The 27,364-nt window shown below is 42.1% G+C and overlaps 1 protein-coding gene across 2 annotated transcripts in view; it reads right to left on the reverse strand.

Annotated features, from left to right (window-relative positions):
* Window positions 1-2,297: 2,297 nt before the first annotated feature.
* LRGUK (leucine rich repeats and guanylate kinase domain containing) overlaps window positions 2,298-27,364 on the reverse strand; it is a 103,716-nt gene continuing 78,649 nt past the window's right edge. For both annotated transcript variants that reach the window (XM_036328648.1, XM_036328647.1), the window contains 5 exons: window positions 22,615-22,742; window positions 14,916-15,004; window positions 13,723-13,836; window positions 7,874-7,992; window positions 2,298-3,162 (listed from right to left, as the gene is read on the reverse strand). In XM_036328648.1, coding sequence (XP_036184541.1) covers window positions 3,020-3,162; window positions 7,874-7,992; window positions 13,723-13,836; window positions 14,916-15,004; window positions 22,615-22,742 — 593 coding nt within the window. In that variant the 3' untranslated portion in view covers window positions 2,298-3,019. The remainder of the gene's footprint in view (window positions 3,163-7,873; window positions 7,993-13,722; window positions 13,837-14,915; window positions 15,005-22,614; window positions 22,743-27,364) is intronic.

Consider the following 27,364-nt stretch of genomic DNA (forward strand, 5'->3'; position numbering starts at 1 on the left):
TTTCAGCACTGTTTTAGCTGCATCTCACAAATTCTGATATGGTATATGTTTTTAAGATTTTTGTATTGATTTTTAGAAAGAGAGGAAGGGAGAGAGAGAAACATGTGAGAGTGGAACATTGATTGGCTGCCTCCTACGTCCCCCCTACCAGGGATCAAGCCCAAAACCCGGGCATGTGTCCTGACCAGAAATAGGACCTGCAACCTTTCAGTGCACAGGACAATGCCCAACCAACTGCGCCACACCAGCTGGGGCTGATGTGATGTATTTTAATCTTTTTCCAGTTTGTTATATTTCTTTAATTACCTTGAGAATTCCTCATAGACCCATGAATTTAAGAGAGTGCTGTTCGATTGACAGATGTTTGGAGATTTTTCCTGTTATCTTTCTATTATTATTTTCTAGATTCCAGTGTAGTCAGAGAACAAACTTTGTATGATTTCAGTTCTTTTAAATGCACTAAGGTGTTCTTTGGATGGTCCAGGATATGGTCTGTTGTGATAAATGCTCCATGAGAACTTGAAATGAATGCTTATTGGGCTGTCACTGGAGGGAATGCTCTATAAATGTCAAATCCTATTGGATGATGATGTCGTGAATTCTACATCCCGGCTGATTTTGACACATAGGGTGGGAAAGGTAGAAATGATGCCTTATTAATGCTGGGTGAACATGGAAGTTTAGAGTCCCCACTAGGCCTCCACTGAGACCACCTTTGCTGGGAGGGGAAGGGGCACTCCTTTCTCCTCTGCCAGGGCACCCCCTGACCCTGCAAAGAGATGGTAGAAGTCCTGGGTCTCCTCAGACCTTCTCTGATGCCACTGATGGGAAGGGGAGGAGATGCCTCATTACTACCAGATAGGGAACGGAAGTCCAGGCTAAAGTGATCCAGTTACTGTCTACAAGCTTTCTCTCCTGCTAGGCTGCCGCCTTCCTTGTAGGCGGAGAGCGCAGGCCTTTTGTTGAAGTCTTTGTTGATGGTACTGCTGTTATACTGTAAATCAGAACACACCTTAATCAATAAGCCAAATTTATTTGGAGTCCTTTTCATTTTCGCTAGCACTAGCGGGCCCAGAGGAACTCTTGCTTCTCAAATTCTGGGGCCCAATATGGTGGAAGTCTTCCTTATTTGTACGTTTTTCAGCTCTTTGTTTTCCAAATTTGGAATGAGACTTCCCGACCTTCTGAGAAAAAGTCCTGTGTGCTGGGACAGGGCGGTGAGACCATATCTCAAGGCCTGGCCTGGCGCCAGCACTGACAGCTCTGTCTGGGGCACAGTTGATGGCCTCTCTGGAATGGGGAGCAGTCTTATTTTCCCTATTATTTAAGGAAGCAAATGTTTACAGAAGCCAGGATGGCAGGGTTAAAATTTTAAACAGCAGTTTTTATCCAAGAGGGAGGTTACTATTCTTCACTAGTGCTAGTGTTTGAGGTGCAGCTCTTCCAGCACCCATTTCAGGGTAATTGAGGCAAAAGGAAAACCAGCACTGTGCTGTCACTCAGGTCCCTACATCTCTCTTCTCCCTTTCACCTCTCAGTCTTCTATGTTTACTTTATGTGTAGTTTCTAGGATTTTAGCCGTACTTAGTAGGAGAAACAAGGAAAAGTGCACCTCCTCCACATTGTCTGAAATTGTAACTGTTATATCTTCTATTGCATCTAAAATACTTCACAATAACTTTTTAAAAGATGAGATGATGCAGGTGGAAGTAACTATTCATTAAGATTTTGGGGGCACAAGGCCCCCTCTTCTGCTTTCCCACTTTCCCAGAGAGGACTGCCTCCCTTTTCCTGCTCAGCCTGGTCCTCCTCCCCACATCCTGCCCCCGTTCCCTCCCACCAACCCCAAGAAAAGACTTTGTCCAACTCCTGCTGAGAACTGGGCTGTAGAAGACAGATGACTGCAAATCCTGGAACATCCACATGCAGTCAGGGAGAAGGAGTCATTAAAGGGGGTTTAGATATGTTAAAATGGGAAGTCATTAGAGGGTTTTGTTATTTAAAATATATAACAATTGGTACAGCACTGCTGAAGGCTCCTGCCCCAGGAGTCCTCTAGCACAGAGGATTCCAGAAGAGACCATTTAGCAACCCAAATGGCTGTGCTGCAATATTTCAACAACCAGGATAATCCTACTGGCACACCAGCTGAATGCCAGCCTTACCATATTTTCTTTCTGCAAATACTAGTAGCAAGTAGTGAAACCATAAAGATTATTAAAGTTGTTTAAAACATTTCTAATGGCAGGCAATACATGATCAGAGTCAGGAAAGGGTGAATTAAAAAATATCTGATACTTTTTATTCCTTGATATTGCTAAAGCTAGTCAAGAACCATGAAAATTCCAATAATTAACTCTCTTTGAGCGATGCAGTTGATATCATGTTTGGCATAGCTAGGTGCAACTTACAATCCTTTCATAATCAGAAGAATAAAACATTTCAATTCCCTAGAGTATACACTAATGTTATAAATGGACACAGTGAAATTTCAAGAGCACAATCCCAGTTGGATATATCGAAAAATCAAAGGGTGGAATAAATGGTGATGGAAGGAGACCTGCCTTGCGGTGATGAACACACAGGACAGTGTTCAGATGATGTGTGTGGAATTGTGCACCTGAAACCTGTATAATTTTGTTAATCAGTGTCACCTCAATAAATTCAATAAAAAGGAAAAAAATAAACCCAAAGACAAAAATCACATTGCACTCAGCAACGCAGAGATCCTGGGGGACTCTGCCGTCAGATCTTTTAGGCAGGAAGCAGCTGGAAAAGTCATTAATGGCTGTGGGAAAAACAAATTCCTTTTCTAAAAGTTAAGAATAACTTACATAAAAAATAAACACTATTCAGAGACTCACAAAAGAAATTGATTGAGAAAATTAAGGCATACAGGACATTCTTTTGGAGGTAGATGGCTGTGCAAGAAACAGCCAGGATCCATGACCAGGTGAGACACAGGAACTGGGTGTGATCGGAGCAAGGTTTCCGTGTTAGTAATGGTGTACTTTCAATGTCAAGTACTGCTGTACTTCCGGCCCTGAGGGATTGGAGGGAGGGTGGGTTTGGTGTTGGAACCTGGGTGACTGATGAGTGATATCGTGTGTCTTCTCTGTGGCAAAGACCCTTTTTCAAATTGAAGTGACATCTTGTGTGGTGCTATAAAACATGAAGAAAGATACAGTACATATAGTTAACACCTTGCAACACTAAACAAAGAAAATAAGCATTACATGATGTAAGCACCAGAATAATATTTAGAATTATAACAAACTCTAAAGATTATATGATATCCAAACAAGAAAAACAGAGGGTGAGGTTCAGAATATACCGTGTGTGTGATTGGACAAGTCTTGGGCTGTGTAGACTTGCACAACGACCAAGAGGTTGCTACAGCAAGCAATTCCTATGCTGCTCTTCTATGCTGCTCCTACCTACGGTAACAGTGACCTGCATCATATTCTTTCACAATCACACATAAGTAGGCTTAGCATGTGCACACGCGTGCGTGCACACACACACGCGCGCGCCTTGTAGTCCTTCTTAGAGAAACCTCATCTACCGCCCTCTAAGGCTGTCTGTTTGCCAAGGATGAAGACTCCAAGGATGAACCATGGAGCCAGGCTCCTTTGAGGACTGTATTAAGCAAGAGGAGTTTGGACGATAGAGACTGAAGGCAGACGCATGGTGGCCATAGAAGAAGCCAAATCCTCCCTGGGGAGGAAGCAGTGGAGCAGAGACTGAGAAAGTGAGGCAGGGCATTCTAATGGGAGTGAGAACATGGAGGGACCTATATAATAAGATCTCTATGTCATAAGATCAATGACAGTGAGAAAAGTATTGGAGACAAAAAATACTGCCATTTAAAAAATGGAAACAAAGATTTACAAACCAGTATACCTGACGCTAAACTTTACCAAATTCGAGTTTATTAAAGAAACTAGAGGCCCGGTGCACGAAACTCATGCACAGGTAGGGTCCTTAGGCCTGGCTGGTGATTGGGGCCGATTGGGACCTTCCGGCTCCCAGCTAGGGCCTCCCTTCCCTGGCTGCAGGCAGGGGCCTTCCTTCGTTCCTCTCCGCACCCTGGTGGTCAGTGCACGTCATAGAGAGTGATTGAACTCCTGGTTTCCTGAACTCCCGAGGGGGCAATTTGCATATTAGGCGCATATATATATATATATATATATATATATATATATGGCTTGCATATTTATAAAATACTATAATGAGAGATATGTGTTGAAAAGGATTTGTGAAGGAAAATTATTTCTGATGAACTTAATTTCCCTTTTACTATGGCAGAGGTCAACAAACTATAGCCCATAGGCTAAATCTGCCTGCCATTTTCAAAAAGCCTGTCTTTTCATGCAAGCCCACTTTGTCCCCAGCTTTTGAAAGCAGCCATGCAGAACTGGGCCCCTGAGCCAGTTCAGAGAACCTTCCCTTCCTCTGTGCTGCCTCCCCATGCTCGAGCACAAGCTTAATAAAATCTGCCTGAAAGCTTCTCTGAGGTTTCCTCTCAATTTCTACCTTAGGGAACCCAAGAATCCCAACATGGGTAACAGAATCACACACCATGTAGACTTTGCCTGGAATTGAGTCTCTAGAGACTTGTCACAGGATACTATTCTTAGCCAAGTCCTGGGTCCTATTTTAAAAAATTTTTTATTTACTGATTTTAGAGAGAGGGGGAAGGGAGAGACAGACATTGATTTATTGTTCCACTTATTAATGCATTTATTGGTTGATTCCTGAATGTGTCCTAACTGGGAATTGAACCTGCAACCTTCGCATATCAAGACGATGCTCTAACCAACTGAGCCACCAGGCCAGGGCCACTGGATGTTACAGTGACCATGACAAAGGCATAAGTGGCATGCTTGCTGGCTTTATAGAAATCTATAAGTAGCAAATATGGGAGATGAATCAAGACCCTAAGTGATCTTATCAAGCTAGAATGTGGGGCTAAAAACCCTATACAATAAAAGGCTAATATGCAAATCAACCAAACAGCAGAATGACCGGTCGCTATGATGTGCACTGATAACCAGGGAGCAGACGCTCAACACAGGAGCCGCCCCCTTGTGGTCAGTGTGCTTTCACAGGGGGAACACCGTTCAGCCAGAAGCTGGGTTCATGGCTGGCAAGTGCAGTGGCAGTGGCAGGAGCCTCTCCTGCTTCCACGGCCACACTAAGGATGTCTGACTGCCGGCTTAGGCCTGCATATCCCCCGAGGGCTCCCGGACTTCGAGAGGGCGCAGGCAGGCTGAGGGACACCCCACCCCCCTACTGCATGAATTTCATGCGCCAGGCCTCTAGTAAAATAAAAAAATGAAAATAAAAGTTGCATTTCCATTTTAAAAAATCAAGTCCGCATATATTGTACAACAGAGTTGCTGGCTTGGCAATTCATGTGAAAAAGATGCGAGTGTTTAATAGACCAATAGCCAATAGTGTGATGTGATTGATCAGAAAACCACCAGTGAAGGACCTCAGGTAGACGGCAGACCAGAAAGCGCCAGGCCCTCATTCTTCCAGGGAAGCATTAAATAAACAACCGGAGACCAGCTAAAATAACTTTATAGGAGCCCAGAAAATCAGTCAAAGGCCTACAGCAACCAATGAACGCCCAATCAAGAAAAAGCCACATTAAAAAGGTAAGAAATATCAAGGTAATTTTATAAATTGTCTCACCCCCTCCCCTGGTGGGTTGAAGTACAGTTTAGAGGAAGGGAGGCCTGGTCCCCAGTTCCCTCCTGAGAACCAGAAGGTAGAGCAATGTTCTCACCTGTCTGGGACTGCCTGGTGACTGTGTGACTAAGCTGAGTTCAAAGTGATACCGTTGGAATCTCAGTCTAGGGGAGCCTTAGGAAGCCATGGAAACCACAAGGAGGCAATAGATGCACAGATGCCTGGGTCAAGGGATGACTAATTGAGGAATATAAGAGAACAGCTAAGAAGCAGGAGTCTCTTAGGAAAATTAAGACATTTTTTAAAGCACCTGTGCATACTGAGGAATTGGGAAAAAGCCCATGGAAAGTGCATGTCCAGAAAAGGACTGGAAAGACCCTAAACCTTCATGCTGGGCTCATCCTGGGCCCTGCTAATTGGCCAAGGTCTCCCCCTGCACGGAGCCAGTCTGAAGACTTGGAAAGGAGGCTCCTTTTTCAAATGCCCAACTTTCAACAAAAGATCACAAGACATATAAGGAAACAGGAAAATATGGCCCGTTCAAAGGAACAGAATAAGTCTCCAGAAACCATCACTGAAGAAACTATCACAGACTTCTGCTGCATGTATAAAAACTTACAATCATAATACCTCGTAGGTATCTAGCACTTTGCTTCTTACTTACACCATATTCGTCTGGTCCTATATTATTATATTATACATTATGTTCTAATATACACATATTACAGTGATATGTAGAATGTAGGATATTACTATATTTCTGTAGGACCGATATTATTATTCCCAAGGCTCATACATGAACTGATTTGCCCAACCGCAGTCAGCCAGATAATAATAGAAATGGAACTAGAACCCAGGTCCTCTGATTCCTAACCCAATGTTCTTTCCACGGTACCACCCCACAGCCAACAGCCCCACTTTGCTCTGTTTGGCCAGGCTACTAGTATGTTTGGAACAAGGATACAGGCAGAGGAGAACACACGAGATGGGACAGGTCTAGGCACTCTGTCCAGTGGGAGCCAGGACAGGATGGGCTGTGGTGACATGCTTGGTCCAGGGCCCCTGGGTACTCTCAGGTACTAGAGTGACAGGTCCTAGCATATGTCCCGCTCCTGTATGATGACACGAAGTGTCTACTTGAGAATTTGGGATTATTTCCTGGAACTCTGGTCTTGGGACTCTAATCCTTATTGCTTACACCCTCCCTCATGTGTAAAATCCTTGAAGATGCCTTATCTCGGCCAGCTATCCTGAATTTAATTACAGCTGAGTTAGAAGATGGCTGTTTTAGGAACCTCTTCCTTCCTCCATGTGTCCTCTTGTCCCTGGCAACCTAACAAGTCTATATTCTGTTTCTGGTTCCCCTGGTCACCTGAGCAAGCAGGGATCCTCACTTGCCGCTTCTGGACTCAGGCAGAACATCCCACCCCCACCTCAGGCTACAGACAGTGGCTCCCTCCTGGCCTCCAGGTCCTAGAGAATTCCCACGATCTGCTCGTTCCTCTATCAGTCGCGCACAGAACCCCAGCTTCTATCCCAACACGGGGTTACTTTCCCATTTGCCCATTTTCATCTCTAACGCTTCAATTTCCTCACACTGTTCCAGGTCTTTACTCACTGTCATTTATGAACATTGCACTGAGCCTAGAGACAAAAATGCAATGAGCATCTGTCTGCACATGAAGATATGCATTCACATGTGTGTTGGGGAGCAACGGGCAAAAAGTGTGTGAAGTGAGGGGGGTGAGTTAGCCTGGGCCAGATCCGTCAACCCTAACAGCCTCAGCATTCTCCCAGAGCAGCCAGCAACCTGAAACCTTCCATGCTTCTCTTCACCTTCACTCAAAGGATCCCCACTTGTCAAAGGGGGATCCCAAGTCATCTCTCCTCCAGAGAGCACCTGCCCCTCGCCCTAGAAGACCCCTGCAAGTGGTATGGTCGGGGGGGGGGGGGCGCGGGGGCAGCGTCCGCTCTAAGTAGCTGTGTGGCCTTTCTGAAGTTTGTTTCTCATGTATAATGATGAGGCAAATAACCCACCCTACCTACAAGGAGAGGTGCTGACTTAAAACACTCATTTAGTTTTAAAAAAATCCATAACAGTCAGAAAAAGGGTAAGCAATACATATAATTATAATTTTACTATTTATATGAGAACCGGTTGTAAAATGACTCCTACCTTTAAGGGTCCAATCTTCCTTGATATCACTTATTTCTGGAGGCTTAAAAGGCAAGTCTTTTAACCATGGACAAGACTGAAACAATGCAGAGTATTTCTCAGCATAGGTATCCTTGTTGCTGAAAATTGAAAAAATGAATGATGCCTGCTGTCAGACGAAAAACTACTAATGGCCACGCAACCTATGCCCATGACTTCACTGGGTTACCTTTATCAAGCCGTCAGGAGTCTGCGAACAAGCCTCTGCTGAGCTCAAGTTTTCACTGGTATCTGTAGCAAGACCCTAGATAGCAGCTGACATAAAGTACTGTGCCGATTACCGTAAACTTCTCATCTATTATACAAAACATAACTGAAGACATTGGGATAGGTGCTGGAGTGTAAAACTAGATAGGTAAGGCACAGGCCCTAATTTCTAGGACTTTACAATCAAGTGCAACTTATGTACAGTGGTTCCTGCTCCTTCAAGGAGAGAAAGAAGGAAGGCATGTCAGGCGGCCTGACCTGGACCACACATTGGGCCCGCCTGATGCTAGTTTGGGGACTGTGATTCCATCCGGCTCTTAGGATGAGGTGGGGGTGTGGACTGGGTGCCTGAAGTTCCTGTGTCTGGTAGTGCACTTCCTCCTGCCCCGTTGCTCTTCTTGCGCGAGTCACCTGCTCCGTGGCTACCTCTCAGGGGAGGCAGCCCTCCCTTCGTGGCTCACCCAGCAGAGCACTGTGAGTGGTTGAGCTTCATCCACAGCAAGATGGAACGTTATTTCTTGTTTTGATTAACTAGCATGTCTCCCATACTTTGTAAACTGTTTATTTCTTTTCCTCGTTTATCCTTTGAGGATGTTCGCGTTTTCCATATCAGTTTGTGTGAACGCTTTATATACGGAATGCCAACTCTTTTGTTGCATTTTAAAGAGCTTGCTGTTTTCCTTTTAATTTTATTTTGAACCTAGAGAAACTTAAGATGTTTAAATCATAAAAAATATACTCATCTTTTCACCTGTGATTTTCCCTCATTTCTGCAAAAAATATTTCATTAACACTTTAATCAACCTACCATATGAAAATAATTAAAACTAAGTCATATTATACAGAAGGGCTCATAAAAAAAAGCAATACCCCAATTTCTTTCTCCTGAAAGCCAACCATTTCTTAACCATGTCTGTGCTTAGATGTCCTGGTAATAACCTTCTGATTTCTAAATATGTTACTAACGTGTATTGATTTATCAGCTTTAGACACACCTTTGGGAGGCATGGATTTCCACTCTGACTGGGAAGGATTTAGCTCACTTAATAACACTCCCCCGACTTTTCCTCCCCAGAACAGTTCTAACCTATTTTCAGTTGCTCCATCTGTCAGATCTTCATCTTCATGTTTCCTATTTAAAACCTCCACCTCTTGTTCCATCAACAACAGATGGTATATATTGACCTTCCACTTCCACGTCCTAAACTTTGTCCTCAGAGTTCCACTTTTCACTGTCAATGTTAAATTTTAGTTTTAGCCTAAGGCTGAGTTAAAATGTTGAAAATTCATAGATGATTGTTCACTGCAGAGACCAGCAGTTGGCAGTGATTATTCTTTCTCCTCTATAGTTCCACGCAATGATTCCTATCTCTGCAAAAAGATACGTTTCAAGGATCAGGGTCAAGTGGACCTCCACTTGCTCACATTCCACATTTACACACATATCTGGCAGTAGCAAAGGCTGATACCAGTTGAGTCTGTTCAAGATAAAGCCTGCCATTTAAATGTCAACCGGGATGATACTGTGACAAAAAGGGGTAGAAGTCAGTCTTGATGAGGTGTCTTCAGGAGTTCGGGGCTCTACTGCTGGAAGCAGAGTTAGCTTTCTGGTCCTGTCCTCGACCCAGGAGGAAACGTAGTGGGTGACACATCCAATGTGGGCCCAAGCTCACTGCCTGTGTGATGTGTGAATGGCAAGCAGAGGCTGCAGCTCTTGGGTGGTAGTTCATGGCTGGACTCCAGCACCGGCTTTCATGGAAAGCTCCCATTCAGCTGAGCATGGACACCTGCCTTTGCTGGGCCTGAGCTCCCTATCAACTATAGCAAAGGCTAGGTGACGCCAATATTCCTACCTAGAGGTAGTCCAATCTCCTGCACCCAGGGGTTCTGCTTAGAAGTTTTGATTACTTGTTATCAACTGATAGTGAAGTTGAATTGCTTTCTTAATGGAGGAGATCACTCTTGGACTGAGGTCTTGGGTCTTTTGCTAGACAACAGCGTTTGGAACCTCCTCAGAGTGCTAGGCCCCTTCCGGTCGGACACCCAAGCTCCTAGTAGCTCTTGTTTCCCAATGTCTTGCTCACACAGGAAGCACTTCCTAGAGAAGGATAACCTTGGGGAGACCAACACTGTCAATACCTGGGTTTTCCAGTGACCGAACAGCTCTACCCCTGGCAGTGGAGAAATGCCATTAAGCCAGGCCTGGGATCTTCTCTCTAGAAGTATAACTAGACTGAGTCTTGCCCCTTAAGTTCAGTCTCAGATGCATTTATGTTTTATGGGCTAGGCCTTTTATTCCAACCCACAGAAGCATAAAGATGTTCTTCCCTCTTTAGTGAAAGACAATAATCCATAGTTTATGGCCAAATTCCTAAGAGTATGAATGTAGTACCTTGAAAGGAACATAGAAAGAAAGTAGCAAGAAAAATCTCAGTGGGTTTTAGTAACAGTTTGGTACTAGTTTTCTAGATTTGGCATAACAAAGTGCTATGAACTGAGTGGTTGAAATTTATTGTCTCACAGCTCTGGAGTCTAAAAGTCAGAGATCAATGTGTCAGCGGGGCTGTGAGGGAGAATCAAGTCCAGGCCTCACCCCTAGCTTCTGGTGGTATGAGGCGATCTTCTATTTCCTGGGCTTCTGCATCACCCAAGCTCTCTCCCTGTGTGTCTGTACCAAATTTCCTCTTTTATATGGACACCAATCATATGAAATCAGGGTTCACCCTACTGCAGTATGACCTCACCTCAATTAATTATACCTGCAATGACTCTATTTCCAAATAAGGTCACATATTCATAGGTACTGGGAGTTAGAGTCCCAACATATGAATTTTTAAGGGACACAATTCAACCGGCAACACATGTTGTCATTTTTGGATATCTTTTCACTTAAAACACACATTAAAAAAAGCATAACAGAACAAGTTCTGCCTTTCAACAATTACTTTTCCTTTGTATCAAAGCAAGCATGAAGTGAAAACGCTCTAAAAGAAAGTCAGAAGTCAAACATGGTGGAGTTGAAAGACATACAAGTATCACCATATACGAAGGGTCAGACTTGAGTGACAAGTCCTTTCACCAGGGGCACAGGTGATGTATACATAGTCCACTGCAGCCTATTAGGCATTTTTTTCCTTCTGCTAAGGACTGAATGTTGTGCTCCCTCCCCAAAATCCATGTGTTGCAATCCTAACCCCCAATGTGACAGCATAAGAGGGTGGGGGGCCTTTGGGAGGTGACTCTGTCAGGAGGTGAAGCCCTCGTGAATGGGATTAGTGCCCTCAAAAGAAGAGACACGAGACAGCTTGCTTCCTCTCTCTGTTTTCCGCCCTGTGAGGACACAGCAAGGAGACGGTCATCTGCAAACCAGGAAGGGGACCCTCCTCAGAACCTGGCCGCCTTGGCAGCCTGATCACAGACTTCTGAGCCTCCAGAGCTGTGAGAAATAACTGTTAGTCATTCCGCCCTGTTGTAGCAATTTGTTACAGCAGCCTCAACTAAGACATTCTCTTTCTCACTGTATTCCCATCCACCTGCCTCACTGTACTGAAAACTCAGAGCTTCAATAAATCCCCAGAGATCCACAGTTTCAACACTGTCACGGAAAGCTAATTAGCTCATCGTAATGCCAGAGTCTCTAGTATCTACTGAAATGTGCAGATGGGGGCGGACCACTTAGAAGTGACAGTTATTTCGCGTCATTAAATTAGTGAAGGAAACCCAAAGTGTTACAACAATAAAACTCAGACACGAAGGAAAGTATTACTCATTTTAAAATTCTCATTATGACACATCACCATCAAAAAAATATCCCTTTGTGTGGCAGGCTTTAAAAATAACTTTAAAAAATTTATATTAATGCTTTGAAAATGATAAAATGCTCATTGTTGAAAACATGGAGAAGAAGAAAGAAAATTAAAATTGGCCATAATCCCATCACTAAAAGATAGTAACTGATGAAATTTTGGTATATTTCTTTCCCGTGTTATTTTTTTCTGTACTACACAAATATTTTTAGAACCTCCATTTTGCTGGATATGCATTTGCATTTGACTTTTAACACTTATCATTATGTTATAGGCCCTGATTTATATGTAACTAATTTTTTTTAACATATAGAGCATTATGAGAAACTCAATTGTATATAAAGGACCATTTTTTGAATATTTCATCAAATTCTCATGAAATTTTAATAGTTTTTAGGCTATATAAAAATAAAAAGTATGTCCTGTGTAGACAATTTAGAAGGTACAGCAAAGCGATACATAAAAAGAACATAATTCTAGAGGAATACTCACTGTTAACGTTTGAATGTACTTCCTTCCAGTCAAAGATTTTGTCTAGTGTGTCGCCATGTATTCAAATATGCCAGAGACTGCCAAACCCACAGACCCCTTCTGAAGAGTTCTTTCCTCAGTTCTCTGTCACTGGTCTGGCTACAGATGACTGGAAAAGGATGGGCGCTTGACATGGGGGCAATCAACTTATAAGCCAGCCTGTTACCTACGAGGGCCCTGGCTAGAGACCTCTACCCAAGAGTGGCACCTCATAGTAAATGGTGGTTGACTCAGCCAGCGAGATCTTTGCTGGGAAGCTTGGGTTCAAGGCCTACAAGAGAGAGGGCCAGTGTGGCAGGTCCAGCTGAAGTAGAAACAGAGGGCAGGAGAATGCCCACCAAAACCAAGCGCTAAAATCAGCAGTGGAGGGTCTTCTGTGGTCTACATGGAGCCCGCAACTTATACACAGTCAGGTTTTGGTTTTTTGGCTTTTTTTACAATATATTTTTATTGATTTCAGAGAAGAAGGGAGAGGAGAGGAAGATAGAAACATCAATGATGAGAGTGAATCATTGATCAGGCTGCCTCCTTCATACTCCCTACTGGGGACTGAGCCCACAGTCCGGGCATGTGCCCTGACTGGGAATCAAACCATGACCTCCTGGTTCATAGGATGACACTCAACCACTGAGCCATACCGGCTGGGCTACATGGTCCGGTTTTGAACCACACTTTGACATATTATGCTTTGGAACCCTGAAATGGCATTTTGTATGTTGGACATGAGCTAGTAAACGTTTTGAAATATAGCACTGTACCAACCAGAGATGTTGACTGTACATTACGGACACCAACTTTGGCTAATTTGAATATTACAAAGAGAGGTATTGACAAGCTGTCGGGTAGTTTAGAGACTTGGTGGAAAACTAGAGAACCAGGCTTAATGAGGCAGAAACCAAGGTAAGGTAGGTGCCAAAACACAGCTGAGTCACGATACAGGAAGAGACTGGTAGACATCATTTCTTGTACTTCCCAGTAGATTCTGATTCTTCTACCACTGGCGACTTGAATGACCTCTAACTGTCCCTGCATCATGTGATCACTCCCTCAAGATCCAGAGTTCCAGAGAGAGGCTTCCCATTGTGCGAACCTAGCTTATATGCCTGTATCCTCCCTAGAGGGCCAGCATCTCTCATTCCAATCCCATGGTGGCAGGTGGGACCCTGCTTCCCGGATTCAGGATGTTTTTGAAGCCGAGGGACGATGCCATTAGCTTAAACTGACCAGTAGAAAATAACCGATTCCATCCAATAAAACCCAACTCACCTCTTTCCATATCCAAAGGGAATTTTAGAAGACTCTTCACAAATCTCAAAAACTTTCTGTAGTTCTGAAACTGAGGCATAATGTGTATTGTTGAGGGGTGTTGGTACTGAACCCCTGAAATTAGAAATAACAAAAAATGTAAAGAATTTTGTAATGATACCAAGTATTATAAAACATGTAATACGTAAACACTGACTATTACATTCCACATAAGTGCAAATATCAATAAAACCCCTCATAAACATGTACCTCAAAGCTGCATTATTACATTCCAATTTGTAGATTAAGCAAATTTGTGTTGCTGTAAATATTCCTTTTCCACGAAACCAAATTATTTTTCTACTGATCAGAATGTATTATATTATAAACCCTAGTCTACTAGTTATGTGAGGCCCAGCAATATACCAATGACTATAAAAATGGAAATAGATATTTTCCATTCCTTTGTAATCTAATGCTTTGAAATAGCACAATTAAATATTTCTAAAAATCCTAGTATTATACTCTCACCTGAAATTGAGTATAAAATATTTCTTTTTTCTTCTATACTAGCCTTTTTTCCCAGAGTGACTTGAAAGAATCATTAACCATTTTTAGGGAATAAATCCTACAGACTTGCTAACTAGAGTTGTTGTGTGCACAGTAGCTCAATTGCATATAAATGTAGGCAAATCCAAAGCACCTATCTGTCCCAGCATGACCCATTTGGAGCTCATATTTAAACTGCTGAGTTTCTCTGTCTACAGTGCTTTAACCAGCAAGGCCACCCTGCTACTCAGAGGTCATACGGGCCCAGTAGTAGCTGCTCTGGGGACCACTGCCTATCATCTGGCCACCACCCTCCTAACCCCCAGAACTTTGTAAATACCACAGCCTGACCTGTGAATCAGACTAACCAAAGACAGTCTTCCAATGTGGGGAAAATTAATTACGTTTTACAGAACAGACAAATAGACACATGTATTATTTATGTTGGTTAAAAAATTTTCAACAGATAGCTTAAAATTACAGACAATAAAAAGAACTATGATTTCAAATAACTTTAAATGGCCTTTTTATCTTGAACCACTGGGTTCATTTTAGTATAGAGGTCCAAGTTTATGTTGATCATTTAGGATTCATCTGCTCTATTTCCATACGAGAAAAATCAATCTAAAGATGCCCAGGTATAAATAAACGTGATAAGTTGCTACCTTTGAAACAGGAATGTAAAATGAGGAGGTGTCCTCCCCATTAGGGCCTGCCGGGCTGCCTCGTACTGTCTCTCCATAGAATTTTCTTCCTACGCAAGAAACAGCATCAGAAAATTATACTGATGTTAAAAACATGTCAAGTGAGTAAAAGAGCTATAATCATTTCTCTTCTTACTAGAGATTGCCAAATATGTGAAAAGAAAAAGGAAAAGTAGATAGACCTAAAACAATTGTTATTTGTTCAGTGGGGTGGGGGGGGGTTGGAAAACTTTATAACTAAAATCAGAATACTTTTATGGAGACTGCGATTTAATATATAAATATATGAGATCTGAATAATAATGTAGAAAAATTTTGTTCACATTTCATGTTTATACTTTTATCTTTCCAATGAGACTCTCTCTCAAGGATCCAGATTATTATTGTCCTTTTAGTTTTCCCAGATGTCACACAGAGTAACAGACTGACTATATCCAACAATGTTGATGCGTGATCCGGAAACAGGACAAATGGCGACGTCTTTCTCCTGTATCTCACCAACATCACCGTCACCATCACTAAATCCTTAGTAAGCATTTGATGGGGATACAGAGATATAAAGACACAGTCTCAGCATCCAAAAGGAGTATGACCTGGTGGTAAAAGGCGATTTAAAAAGATGGAGGGAAAAAGAGAAAAGATAGCTCATGCTGTTTTGTAAACAGTACATGTGTTTACACACAGACGGTCTGATGGGGTGTGGGCCTGTTGAGCAACTGTCCATGCACTGGGTTTCTTCACTTCAGCCAAAGTTAATACATAAAATTCTTAACTGACAGAAATATAAATTGGCAAGTGCTTATTTGTTTTACATAAAAAAACCTATGCACTGATAAAGGGATTTATATTAACATTTATTTAAACAGCAAGTGCATTTAAAAGACACTAATATTTGCTTGCAGTAACTAAAGCTCAAATAAACCTGACTTTTTATTTTAATGCCCTTACCAGGCTCCTTTATAAATTGATATTCTATTAAAATCGTATAGGAAATAACCACAAACAAGCAAGTCAGTGAAAGAACCCAGGCCATAGCTAATGGTGAAGAGCCCACAACTCCAGGCTCCCCACCTGCTCAGCCTTGGGGGCTGGCATAGCTTCGAGAGTTTCCCTGTCTTTGAAGACACTTTTAAGAATCCAGTGTTAAGCATTAAGTTGGTGTGGTTCTAAAGCAGTGATGGCGAACCTATGACATGCGTGTCAGCGGTGACACGCGAACTCATTTTTTTGGTTGATTTTTCTTTGTTAAATGGCATTTAAATATATAAAAGAAATATCAAAAATATAAGTCTTTGTTTTACTATGGTTGCAAATATCAAAAAATTTCTACATGTGACACGGCACCAGAGTTAAGTTAGGGTTTTTCAAAATGCTGACACGCCGAGCTCGAAAGGTTCGCCATCACTGTCCTAAAGACACATTGGCATTGCAAAGACTTGCCTGCAGGAGTGGCTCTGCTCTGCCGGACGCCAAGACGGACACAGCGAGCATCTCTGGGCAGCAGTTCCACCCTGGAGACCAGAAGCGCCCCCCTGTCTCCCCGGCACATGCACACACGCCTTAGCACAAAGCAGGGGCTCAACAAATATTTTTAATGTAAATTGTGTAAATTTGGGAAGATAAATAACGTTCGCTGCTCTCTATAATCTGGACTAGAATTTGCTCTCAGCTGTGGCTAGCTGTGGAGATCATGACACATGAGAGCTACCATGTGGACTCCCTGAACATGGCTCTCCATGAACATGTTTGATTGCCAAGACCTTTCAGTGTTTCCCTGACCATCAGCTCCGAGGTTCTGAGTAAGCAGGATGAGGGGACAATGCCTACTGGGCAGGAGGGAGGGGTCCGCAATGGGATAAGAAAGGAACACACTGTTTACATTTCACCATTTAAAAACGATATATTTAAGTAACTCCACGGATATGTCTATATTGTTTCATATTACTAAATAGATTCCAAATCTGCTGCCCTACTCTCATATTAATTTAGTCTTCTTCCTCGAATCATTCTATACTTGTATATACTACATTTACTGTTGTGATTTCACTCTATACCAGTGGTTCTCAACCTTCCTAATGCCGCGACCCTTTAATACAGTTCCTCATGTTGTGGTGACCCCCAATTTCATTGTTACAAATTGAACATAATTAAAGCATAGTGATTAATCACAAAAAACAACATTTAATTATATATGTGTTTTCTGATGGTCTTAGGTGACCCCTTGTGAAAGGGTCGCGACCCACAGGTTGAGAACCACTGCTTTCTACCATCCTTATTTTTCCCCTATACTGATGCATGCTTTTAATTATATCATGACTGGGAAGATGCCAGTGGTAGTGGATGCACAGCTTTTGGATCTTCTGGAATCCCCATCTGAAAATATATATAGAAACTATATAGTAAAATAAAAGATGTTTCAAGACATGTGTAAGAAAACAAGGTGAAAAGGTATCATTTCAAGCTCCAAATACAAGTGATCATAGCCCCCCAAACTGCATGGTACAGGTTTCCATGCAAGAGGAAGCCGCAGGAAGGGACAGGGCAGTGACTAAAAAAGCTGAGAACAGGAGAACCTCCAAAACAGCTCAGAGGTAACCCCTGGGAAGCACAGGGGGAGGCTGTGGGAAGCCTAGCGGAAACACGGCAGGGGCGGTTCCACTCCGGCAGTGGTAAGAGTAAGGTGTCCACAGTAAGTTCCAAAGGAGCTGGATCAACTGTGAATTCTTGAGAGTGGCCCACTGGGGCTCCCCCCTTCTGAGGGGGCCTCACACTGAAGGAAAGCTGTGGGAATGGAATGAAATTATTAGGACGGAGGCAACAGAAACAAAGGAAAGAGCAAGTCTACACCAAAGTGGGAGAGGGAAGCAGAACCAGGGAGCCTCAGGAAGAACGTCATTTATATTTCATCACCCTTCGAAGAAACCTAAAAGCTTGAGAAAACGAATTTCACATAAAAATGAGAAATTTTCTGGTCAAACCCCATACAAAGTTATTATAAGAAAAAAGAGGCAAGGAGTAGAGCAGTGGTTCTCAACCTTCTGGCTCTTTAAATACAGTTCCTCATGTTGTGACCCAACCATAAAATTATTTTCGTTTCTACTTCATAACTGTAATGTTGCTCCTGTTATAAAATCGTAATGTAAATATCTGATATGCAGGATAGTCTTAGGCGACCCCTGTGAAAGGGTCGTTCGACCGCCAAAGGGGTCGCGACCCACAGGTTGAGAATCGCTGGAGTAGAATAACACCTCTACATACAATGAAAGCTGGCTCATAAAACAGGTAAAGTTCATATTCCACTATTTCAAAATAAACTAAAAGGCATTCAGACAATGACACAACACATTAGACCAGTGGTCGGCAAACTCATTAGTCAACAGAACCAAATATCAACAGTACAACGATTGAAATTTCTTTTGAGAGCCAAATTTTTTAAACTTAAACTATATAGGTAGGTACATTGTTATTAACTTAATTAGGGTACTCCTAAGGCTTAGGAAGAGCCACACTCAAGGGGCCAAAGAGCTGCATGTGGCTCGCGAGCTGCAGTTTGCCGACCACCGCATTAGAGGAACAAATAAATTACAATGTTACACACTCAGAAATGAGGTGACAGAACTCAGGAAAGACTTAGAAATAGAAGGGGAAAAAATCACCTTGGAAACAAAAACTAAACTAGAAAGGATACAGGAGTGAATGAGCACAACAAATAATGTCTTAAGTAGAAAGTAAATGGAGAGAAGTTTTTAAACTAAAAATGAATGAATGAATGAATGAATGAATGAATGAATGAATGAAAAGGATTCAAGAGAAAATGACAAATATTTAAGATAAACAAAGAAGAACCAACACATAAACCATAAGGGTCCTTGACAGAGTAGACTAAAACAAGGAAACAGGATAGATAATCAAAAACTCAGTTCAACTATAAAGTACAATAGTACAACAGACTGTTAGCAACAGGTAAGAGTTCAGGAAATACTGTTACCATAGCCCTTTCTATATCTACTACAGAATTAGCTTAGATAACAAAACAGCTAGAGAGACATTTGCCTAAATTCTAATAACGAGTATTACGTATCTACAGATTTGAGAACTAAGACAAAATGAAAGTTAAAGGGGAGCAGGTGTATAATGACTATACGCTCTGATAGTGCAGCTATAACACCATCGAAAATATTGGGTGCTGGTAATATTATTGTTATTCTGAGGCTACTCTGTGTGTAATGGGCATAAAAATAAAAAATGTAACGAGATATTATAATTTTATCATCTACGTCTTTCAGAATCAGGATTCTCAATGTGGCAGAAAAAAATATATGTAATAGATATAGAAGAAGATAGATAAAAATCCTGAAGTCTTGAATCTGAATTGGAAATATTAACGCGAACTCATGAAATATTTTATCCACAAAAGAGGCCTAGAAACAATGACCGCCCCAATGGGACAGGTAGCGAGCAAAAGAGCATAGACAATCTTATGAGTCATGTTACAAGGACACAGGAGCGGCTTGAAGAGGCTCTTACTGGCCAAAGGTACAATGCATTTTAATAAGGACAAAAAATACAGTGGGTGGATACCCTTCAATATGCTGTGCATAAATCAATATCATAAATGATATTTTAAAATTAATAGGTCACCAATTTTTTGTCTTTAAAAAAAGCGTTTGGCCGTGGCCGGTTTGGCTCAGTGGATGGAGCGTCGGCATGGTCAAGGGCATGTGCCTTGGTTGCGGTCACATCCCCAGTAGGGGGTGTGCAGGCGGCAGCTGATCGATGTTTCTCTCTCATCGATGTTTCTGACTCTCTGTCCCTCTCCCTTCCTCTCTGTAAAAAATCAATAAAAATATTTTTTTAAAAAAAGCGTTTGGACGGCTGATCTTATATGAGCCGTCCCACTTGGCAACCCGGTGGCGGGTCAGAGAAGCATTTCCTTATACGTTACCCCAGCTAATAACGGCGCTGAGCCCTGTGCACTGAAAAATGCACCTGAGGAGAACGCACTTTTCTTTTGGCGTCAAAATAGACCCTCCTAAGCTGCGTAATCCTGGGTGAGCCCCTGAGCTGACCTCCTCACAGTTTTGAAAGGAAATAGCGCCACATAGATGTTAGGTGCCCACTATTCTATCACCATAGGTCCGCTTCTCACTGGGCACTTTATAAAACGGTGCCACCTTATCTGCCACACACATGCATTTGCCACGCTGGCTTTGAATGAATTGGGCATTCAGCATTTTTTTTCTAAAGAATTGGCTTGGGGTAATGTGGCCTGCTTCACAGTAAGGGTGTCCCCTAAGGAGGTCAGAGGAGCTTGTTGAAGAAACAGATACAGTTGAAATTCAGACAATCGAGCTACTTCCCAAAGGCAAAGACCTAGTCACAATAATTCCAGAGCAAGGAGCCTTCACGAAGCCATCATAACCTCCACGTGTGCTTCCCGGGAGCCAGCCGTGCAGAGGGGGTCGGGCTGCTCCCAGGGAGGGCAAGTGAGCACAGTGATATCTGACAAGTAAAACACAAGAACTTCGCTGCAGCCAACTGCACATGTGAGTGTCATACAAAGAAACTTCTCACTGTATATGCTTGTTATATATTTTTTGCAGCAGTAAAAAAAGGAGCTGTGCATTTTTAACTCACACCTAAAAAGAAAATTCTGTTTAAGAAATAAGGCTATCATCAACAAATCAACAAACAAGTGCTGGAGAGAATGCACAGAAAAGGGAACACTCGTGCACTGCTGGTGGGAATGCAGACTGGTGCAGCCACTGTGGAGAACAGTATGGAGCTACCTCAAAAAACTAAAAATGGAACTCCCATTTGACCCAGTGATCCCACTACTAGGATTATATCCCAAGAAACCAGAAACACCAATCAGAAAGGATATATGCACCCCTATGTTCATAGCAGCACAATTCACCATAGCAAAGATCTGGAAACAGCCTAAGTGCCCATCAGCAGATGAATAGATTAGAAAACTGTGGTACATCTACATGATGGAATACTATGCTGCTGTAAAAAAGAAGGAATTCTTACCATTTGCAACAGCATGGATGGAACTGGAGAGCATTATGCTAAGTGAAATAAGCCAGTCAATGAAGGAAAAATACCGCATGATCTCACTCATTTATGGATAATAAAGACCATTATAAACTGATGAACAAAAATAGATACAGAGACAGAGCATCATCGAACAGACTGTCAAACTACAGCAGGAAGGCCAGGGAGAGTTGTGGGTGGGTGGGTAAGAGATCAACAGAAGGACTTGTATGCATGCATATAAGCATAACCAATGGACACAAGACACCGGGGGGGTATGGGAGGCTAGGGGAGAGTCAAGGGGAGAAAAAAAAGGAGACATATATAATACTCTTTGTAATACTTTAAGCAATAAAACAATTTAAAAAAAGAAATAAGGCTGATTAAAATTATGTTTATAGTTCTCCAAGAATCTTTTAGAGACGTTCAAATTAATGTGCTTCGGGAGTCATTCAGAAAAGTAAATACCATTTAAGCTTTGAAGAAAGAAGAAAAAAGCAACAGAAGATTGTATAAGCTAGGAATGAGGAAATTAAGCACTTCATTAAATTACTTAAATCTATATTAAATTATGGTCATATTCCTAGAAAGCATTGTATGTTGATAAACTATTGGAGTAACAACAAGAAAAGTGACAGGCACCTGCTGCCTCAGGAGGCAGAGAACACGTCAGCCTTTCTAATCCAAGCTCGCTTCTCCGAGGTCCGCTTTTCACCCCGCCCACGATGCACTGGGAACCCCTCACCGACCCTTCAAAATGGAACTGCCTCCTACCAGAGCCGATCTGAATGGGTATCTGTTTTCTTGCACCTGCAACACCCCACTCTTACGACTAAGTCAGAGTAGAATGTATACACAGTTCATACCGCTGCCCGAGACTCTTCACCTGCAGGAGCCAGTCTGATTCTTTTGACCCCTGCCTATGGTCCCGACTTCAGAAGATGATGTAGTTATTTGTTTAGAAGAAGCTGGGCTTAAGGAAACACATCGAGGTGATGACAACCAAAGCGAAAGTTCCATCGCTTCCACAATGGCAACTGCAATGACTGAGATCTCTTCGCATTCCCAGATCATCACGTGCAAACTATTACACAGGGAAAATGAGCACCACCTCACTTGAATGCAGTGCCAATGCTGCAGTCAATAAACCGATTTCTCCGAATTTGCCGAGAACGGGGCTGGGACTCGGTGACCTGGCAGGTCTAAGTACTGCTCTGTCATAAAGCATGCACTCTGAGTGGGCTCCCTCTGGCGACTCAGCCCAAGAACACCAAAATTCCATCCCAACAGCAAAGCACGTCTTCCCTGGAAATACGTATTTTACAGCCTTAGTTCTATTGTGCTTTCCTGTTCGTGCTAAACAGGAGAGCTGAGTGTTAAGGTTCTGACCGGGTTCTGCCTGGGGGAAAGGCCCTCACAAACTCTACACGGAATATTCTATTGTTAGAAGCGACGTCTACTATTAGAGGTGTAGAAAGAGGCAAAAACAAACAAACCCCTTGTGTTTATGTGACGCCAGTCGGAGAATCATTTTGGTGAAACTTATTAGTCTGCAAATATCAAGCCCTGCTTTTGTCTGACCCTATGTAACCAGTTGCGGCTTCCCCCATCTACCCCTTCTTACCACTGGTGTCTTTTTGGTTGAAAATCTGGTCCATAATTTCATAAAGTAGTTTCTGTCTGTAGAATCCATAAAATTAGACGAAGTCAAATAAGCAGATTTTTGAAATGTCCGTGGAGATGTCTTAACAACTGGTAGAGGAAAAAAAACACACACACACCAAAGTTTAAAATAAAAGGCATAACATAGGATAAAGGAACTTTCTGAAGTGAGAGAAATGTTTTCTCTCTGCATTTGCCCAAACACAACGGCCTGCATGTTTAGTCTGGACCGTGGTTTCAAGTATGAAGAAGAAGGGCATTCAAGTATCTGGGGCAGATGCTGCGCGGGCAGAGAGAGGGGCTGTGCCTAAAGGACCCGGAAGCATGCTTAACACACTGAATTCAGGAATCCAGGGGGGCGAAGCAAGGAAAGCATAAGACGGAGAGGCTGGAGTCTGTGCTCATTTAAAAAAAAAAAACAACAGAAATAAAAAACCCCTTATCCTGTTTGCTTTTTTAAATTCTCATCTGAGCGTTTTTTAAATTTAATTTTTATTTATTTATTATTTATTTATTATTGATTTTAGAGAGAGGAAGGAAGGGAGAGAAACATCAGTGTGAGAGAGAAAAATCGATGGGTTGCCTCCCACAGGCTCCTCGACCTGAAATTGAACTTGCGACCTAGATATGTGCCCTGCATGGGAATCAAACCTTCAGCCTTCTGGTGTACAGGATTACACTCCTACTGAGCCATTTGGACAGAGCAAAAGCCCGATCCTATTACTGGAACCATAATAGAGCATTGTGGAAAAAGCCCAGATAATTTGAAAAAAGTTAAGATAAAATTTAAAGAAATAGAAGCTATATTCATATATATATATATGAATATATGTATTCATATATATATTTATTTATTTATTAAATATATATTTATTTATTTATTTAAAATACTAGAGGCCCAGTGCACAAAAATTTGGGCACTCGGGGGGGTCCCTCAGCCCGGCCTATGCCCTCTTGCAGTCTGGGACCCCTCGGAGGATGTCCACCTGCTGGCTTAGGCCCGCTCCCTGGGGGGATCAGGCCCAAGCTGGCAGTCAGACATCCCTCTGGCAGCCCAGCAGCCCTCGGGGGATGTCCACTTACCAGTAGGGAGCAGACCTAAGCTGCAGTTGGACATCCTTAGTGATGCTGAACCTCTCCCGCCACCACCGCTGTGCTGGCAGCCACCAGCCTGGCTTGTGGCTGAGCAGAGCTCCCCCTGTGGGAGCACACTGACCACCAGGGGACAGCTCCTGCATTGAGCATCTGCCCCCTGGTGGTCAGTGGGTGTCATAGTGATCAGTCATTCCCAGTCGTTCTGCTGTTAGGGTCAGTTTGCACATTACCCTTTTATTATATAGGATAGAGGCCTGGTGCATGGGTGGGGGTCGGCTGGTTTGCCCTGAAGGGTGTCTGGATCAGGGTGGGGGTCCCGCTGGGGTGCCTGGCCAGACTGGGTGAGGGGCTGATTGGTATTTGCAGGCTGGTCACACCCCCTTCAGGGTGGGGGTCCTCACTGGGGTGCCTGGCCAGCCTGAGTGAGGGGCTGATGGCTGTTTGCAGGCTGGTCAAGCCCTCCCCAGTGGGGACTCTCAACCCATGGAGGTTTGGCCAGCCTGGATGAGAGGCTGATGGCTGTTTTCAGGCTGGCCACACCCCCTTTAGGGTGGGGGGTCCCCACTGGGCTGCCTGGCCAGTCTGGGTGACGAGCTGAGGGCCATTTTCAGGCTGGTCAAGCCCCCGGGCTACAGAAGCTCCCAGCCTCTCCATTTTTTTTTTTTTAATTTTGGGATTTATTTACCTTCTATAATTGAAACTTTGTAGCCTTGAGAGGAGCTCAGAGCCAGCCAGGGCAGGCGGGAGGGAAGCCTCCTGCTTGCTCCAGCTCTGTGGCCACGGCTGGCTGAAAGCAAGTAACTGGGGTTTATTTACCTTCTATAATTGAAACTTTGTTGCTTTGAGTGGAGCTCAAATCCAGCCGCAGGCAGGGAAGCTTGGCTTCCTCCATCATTGGGGCAACCAAGCCTCCTGCTTGCTCCAGCTCCGTGGCTCCCAGCCACCATCTTGGTTGGGTTAGTTTGCATATAGTTGCTCTGATTGGCTGGTGGGCGTGGCTTAAGGCACAGCGAAGGTACGGTCAATTTGCATGTTTGTCTTTTATTAGTGTAGATAGCATTTGTGTCAGGGTGCCTTGTTCCTTTCTGAGATGTAAGTCATTTGTACTATAGTGTAAAGAAACCAACTTCTACCTGATGATATAATGCAGTTGTAATTCTAACAATTTAATGTTTTAATGGCTTCTCAGCAACAAGACATTTTGGGTAAAGATCACTATTAACTGCATTGTAATGCCACCACTTTAATGACTTGGACTCCTGTAATAAACAGTTTCAAACAGTTCTTAATATAGTTTCTAAGGTCTTAATACATCAATGGACAAGGGTTTCTATTTCTCAATTTAAAAAAACACATCAGCTCTAGCCAGTTTTCTCAGTGGTTAGAGTGAAGGGTTTTGGGTTTGATTCTGGTCAAGGGCACATAACTGGGTTGCAGGCTCAATTCTAGGCCCCGGCCGGGGCACATGTGGGAGGGAACTAATGGATGTGTCTCTCACATTGATGTTTCTCTGACTCTCCCCCTCCTTTCCACTCTATGCAAAAATCAATGGAAAAAATATCCTCAGGGGAGGATTAACAACAACAACAAATTAAAAACATACACCATAATTCCCAGTGTTATAATACCCTACAACAAAGTTTCTTAATGGGATCTTATTCAAAGTACCTAAATTAAAGTCAACCTTGAGGCAACATTAAAAAGATAAAAATTACTTTACAGTACACAAAAATACCAAGTTCTTCAGTATATAGGCTAAATTTATTTAAACAGCTCCAATGAAGTATAAGTGAATTTAATGATGCATGACAAATTTTAAAGTTATTTTATGGATTTGTGCCATTACCATATGCAGGAAAATATAAATGAAATATCTGTAACTACATCTCAAATTAATTCTAAATAGCTTAGACCTTTTAGTTAGAATTATATCCTCTTGCAGTCAAGTGACTTAAAATAATATTTATCTAAACCATTTAAAAAGAATGAGCATAGAATCCAACTTAATAAATGCAGAAGCCATGTTCCTAAGAATAAAACATCTGTACGTGTGTTTAATATCATATCATCACGCAGTCTAAACAAGGCCTTTTACTTTATAAAAGAAAGTAGAAAATAAAAGATGCTGATGATCTAATACTACAGGCCCATAGCCATGTCAATAAGTAGTAATAAAATAAGAATCTAGGGGTCAAATTGTGAATACAGTTGACCCTTGAAAAACACGGATTGGAACTGTAGGGTCCATTTGTATGTGTATTTTTTCAATAAATACAGTAAATGTATTTTCCTTATGATTTCTTAATAACATTTTCTTTCATATAGCTTACTTTATCATAAGAATACAGTATGTAATACATATGACATACAAAATATGTGTTAATTGACTGTTTATGTCATCAGCAAGGCTTCTGATCTATAGTAGGCTTAGTAGCTAAGCTTTTGGGGAATAAGAAGTTATACGTATATTTTTCGGCCATACGGGAAGCTAGTGCCCCCTAACCCATGTGTTGTTCAAGGATCAACTGTTTTTTGAAAACCAAAAATCACTATTTTAATAACCAATTTTTCTATATTAATGAGGTTATATGTACCGCAAAATAACTGAGTCACTCTCTTGCCCCAAAACAAGAAACTTAACCATTTTAAATATAAATTTACATTCTTAATTGATTTCAGAGAGAGGAAGGGAAAGGGAGAGAGCGATTGAAACATCAGTAATTAGAGAGAATTATAGATAGGCTGCCTCCTGCACTCCCCCCCACCCCCCACAGGGGATCAAGCCCACAAGCCGGGTATGTGCCCTCACCTGGTTTATGGGTCAACGCTCAACCATCAAGTCACACCAGCAGGGCTAAATACACATTTTTACCATTTATATAAAGTGTTGCAAAAAGTGAATCCCTACTAGAGTTTCTCTTTGAAGACACTTGGAAATGTATGGCTTGGAAATAGCCCTTAATTTTTAGAGAAAAGTTCTCAGCCAGCCCGATGATTTCCATATTGTTCACTTTTTCTACCACTCAAATGGAGCTTTTAGAAAACATGTTTATGTAGGTAATAATGAGGCTACACTAATAACATTAGGTAATGAAAATACCGTGTGCAATGTTTTAACTAAGAGTAATTTATACTTATCATGATTAAACAGGCATACCTATATAAAATGTAAATACCTTTAAAATCCTTGCAAAAGAGTCTCAATGCTGAAATATGTAGCCATAAAAAGGACCAAACAAAGAGCAAAAATCTGCTATGCAATGAAAAATGTTTATTTTTAGTAGGACAGTTACATAATTTGTAGTGGAAAGTTAAGGGAAGAGCTGTTCATTAGGAAGTGTGACCACAAAACTGAAGGCACCAAAAGAATCTATTTTTTCAGGACAGAATTAAATCTTAAAGGTCTTATAGATCTGTGCTTATAAGAAATGATAGCAAGTAGAAAAATAATCATTTTACATAATATCCGTAATAATTTTCCATAGTAAAATAAGCTTTTAAAGTAGAAAGCTACCATGTAAGTTCAAGGAAATGGAGTAATAATGCTCATGTTACAGATGGTAAAATGAATATACCAATTAAGCTATTCTAACAGTAAAGTACTTTATTCTTGAGTG

Source organism: Myotis myotis, unplaced genomic scaffold (genome assembly GCF_014108235.1).
Source record: "Myotis myotis isolate mMyoMyo1 unplaced genomic scaffold, mMyoMyo1.p scaffold_m19_p_11, whole genome shotgun sequence".
Taxonomy (NCBI): domain Eukaryota; kingdom Metazoa; phylum Chordata; class Mammalia; order Chiroptera; family Vespertilionidae; genus Myotis; species Myotis myotis.